The 2,608-nt window shown below is 52.2% G+C and overlaps 1 protein-coding gene across 1 annotated transcript; it reads left to right on the forward strand.

Annotated features, from left to right (window-relative positions):
• Positions 1-105: 105 nt before the first annotated feature.
• On the forward strand, positions 106-1,538 carry LOC121874091 (putative uncharacterized protein DDB_G0271982; the record flags this gene model as incomplete). The annotated part of the gene is made up of 4 exons (XM_042378008.1): positions 106-150; positions 433-493; positions 882-898; positions 1,455-1,538. Coding segments are annotated over 4 exons (207 nt in total), but the record flags the coding sequence as incomplete, so codon positions are not given.
• Positions 1,539-2,608: the final 1,070 nt, after the last annotated feature.

Consider the following 2,608-nt stretch of genomic DNA (forward strand, 5'->3'; position numbering starts at 1 on the left):
TATTATATAAATTATGCAAATCAGAAAACCACCAATTGAGTTAACTTCAAAAGCCACATCTTGGGATCATGGGCGAGAGAGAGAGAGAGAGAGAGAGAGAGAGAGAGAGAGAGAGAGAGAGAGAGAGAGAGAGAGAGAGAGAGAGAGAGAGTCCTTGTGATAGGGAACAGCTGATATCACCCCTCGGCCCCTTCCCTGATCCCTCCCACCCCTCCCCTAACCCCTGCTCGCCCCCCTAAAAACACAGGAAATTCGCCAGGGTAGAAATAAATATCCCGCCTGAGAATGAATGAATTTTACCGAGTTTGAGACAGGGTCGAGGTGGGTGGCTGGTGTGGGTGGCTGGTGTGGGTGGTGGGTGGCGGTGGGACGGTGGTGTGTGGGTGGTGGAGGGAGAGATTCCTAGAGCTGCTTTGCATATAGTTAAGAAAGAATGTAGGAGAGAGAAGAGAGAGAGAGAGAGAGAGAGAGAGAGAGAGAGAGAGAGAGAGAGGCTGGTGGTTTAAAGAGAGGCTTAGCCCCCAAGAGAGGAAAACCACACACACACTTTAAGGGTGACCAAAACTTTCAAGCAAGGGGTCACCATCTCATTATAACTTGACTCCCGCAAGGATGACCCACACCCTCCCTCCCTCCCCTCCCTCCACCCACCCCCTCCCTCCCTCCCTCCTCCTCCTCCCCCATCACTATAAAGTTCACCCAAAATCGGTACGTAAAAGTTTCAAGCATTTATTCTCGTCTCAGTGAAGCCAAGATGGAGAGACAACAGGAGGGAGTTTCCATCACATTAAGAGTCCCGTTCCATCTATGTATTCCCACACCCTGTTCCATCTTCTGGCTAAGACTGTTTGCATGCATGAGTTTTATTTTATTGTCTTAAGATATACAGATGTTACTAGTACACACACACACACACACACACACACACACACACACACACACACACACACACACACACACACACACACACACACACACACACACACACACACACACACATACAAATCAACCTCCCCCAAACTTATCCTCCATCTACGTATAACCAACACCGGCTCCCTCCCTACATAACCCTACACCCCTTTCTCCATCTATGTATATCGAGACTACTGGCCTGTCCATCTCGGGAGGGAGGGAGAAGCAGGGAAGGAGGGGAGAGGGAGAGAGAAGGAGGGAGGAGGGACAGAGAGGGAAAGAGGGTGGAGGGAGGAGGAGGAAATAAAAAATAAACAAATAAATAAATAAATAAATAAAGAAAGAAAGAAAGAGAGGGAGAAAGAGAAGGAGAGACACCAGATTAACGAGATGTAATTTGGCAAGAAGTATATTTATTCCGAAATAACCTCCTCTGGCTACAGCGGGGTGACTGACAGGTGGGGGTGAGGGAAGGAGGTAACAAAAAATAAGAGGGAGGAGGAGGGAGAGGGAGAGATGGAAGGACGGAGGGAGGGGAGAGAGAGAGGAGAGGGAGGGAGCGATGTAGGCAGGACAGAGAGAGAGAGAGAGAGAGAGGAGAGAGAGAGAGGAGAGAGGTGGGGTGAAGGATCCACTGGGGTCAGCAGGGTGTGGGGTGGGTCGTTGGAGGAGTGGATGGGTCGTTGGAGGAGGGCGGCGGTCTTAGGAGGGGTCGTGGGATCTAAGAGGGTCGGGCGATCTAGGAGGGTCCGGGGGTGAGGCGTGAGGGCAGGAACAGCTGAGACATCACTTGGGCTGTCTACCACTGTCGTGGCCCCCGCCCCCCCCACCCTACCTTCCCTCACCACGCCCCCTACTCCCTGCCTTCTGCTCTCACCATGCTCTTCCCCTCACCACGCCCCTCCACCCTTACCTTCCCCCTCACCACGCCCCCTCACCCCACTTCCCCAACACGCACCCTACCCCTACTTTCCTCTCACCATGCCCCTTTAACCTTACCACGCCCTCACCCCTACTTTCCCCCCTCACCACGCCCCCCACCCCTACCTTCCTCCTCACCACGCTCCTTCCCCTCACCACGCCCCCCATCCCCACCCTCTTCCCCACCACGCCCCCCCACCTCACTTTCCCCCACCACGCCCCCCACTCCTACCTTCCCTCACCACGCTCCCCACTCCTCCTCCTCACCCAGGCCTCTACCCATCTCAACCTTTTCTACTTTCCCTCACCAATTACCCCCCACCCCCCACACCCAACAATCCATTCCCACACACCTCCTCTCTCACCTCTCACACCCCCACTACTTGTCACTCAATATCCCTCTCACCCTCCACTCCCTCCCACTCACCCAACCCTCCCATCCAACCCCCCTACTCATGGCTGCACAAGACAATCCATAAGTGTACACAGACCCTTGATAGAGTATGTGTGTGTGTGTGTGTGTGTGTGTGTGTGTGTGTGTGTGTGTGTGTGTGACGTAACAATGTACACTCGTCCATAATCGTTGTTTTCGTTTTATCGTGTAGCCACGACGTCATCCCTACATCAGCTGTTTGTTGTTTATGTTTTTATTAATCGTTTATTTATTTTTCCCGTGGTTGATGACGTCACTACTACTTCACCCTTTGTTTATTTATCATCTCAGCTGTTCTTGTAGATGATGACGTCACATATCAGCTGTTAATATAGTTTGTTT

The sequence above is a fragment of the Homarus americanus genome, unplaced genomic scaffold, assembly GCF_018991925.1.
Source record: "Homarus americanus isolate GMGI-L3 unplaced genomic scaffold, GMGI_Hamer_2.0 scaffold28172, whole genome shotgun sequence".
NCBI lineage: Eukaryota > Metazoa > Arthropoda > Malacostraca > Decapoda > Nephropidae > Homarus > Homarus americanus.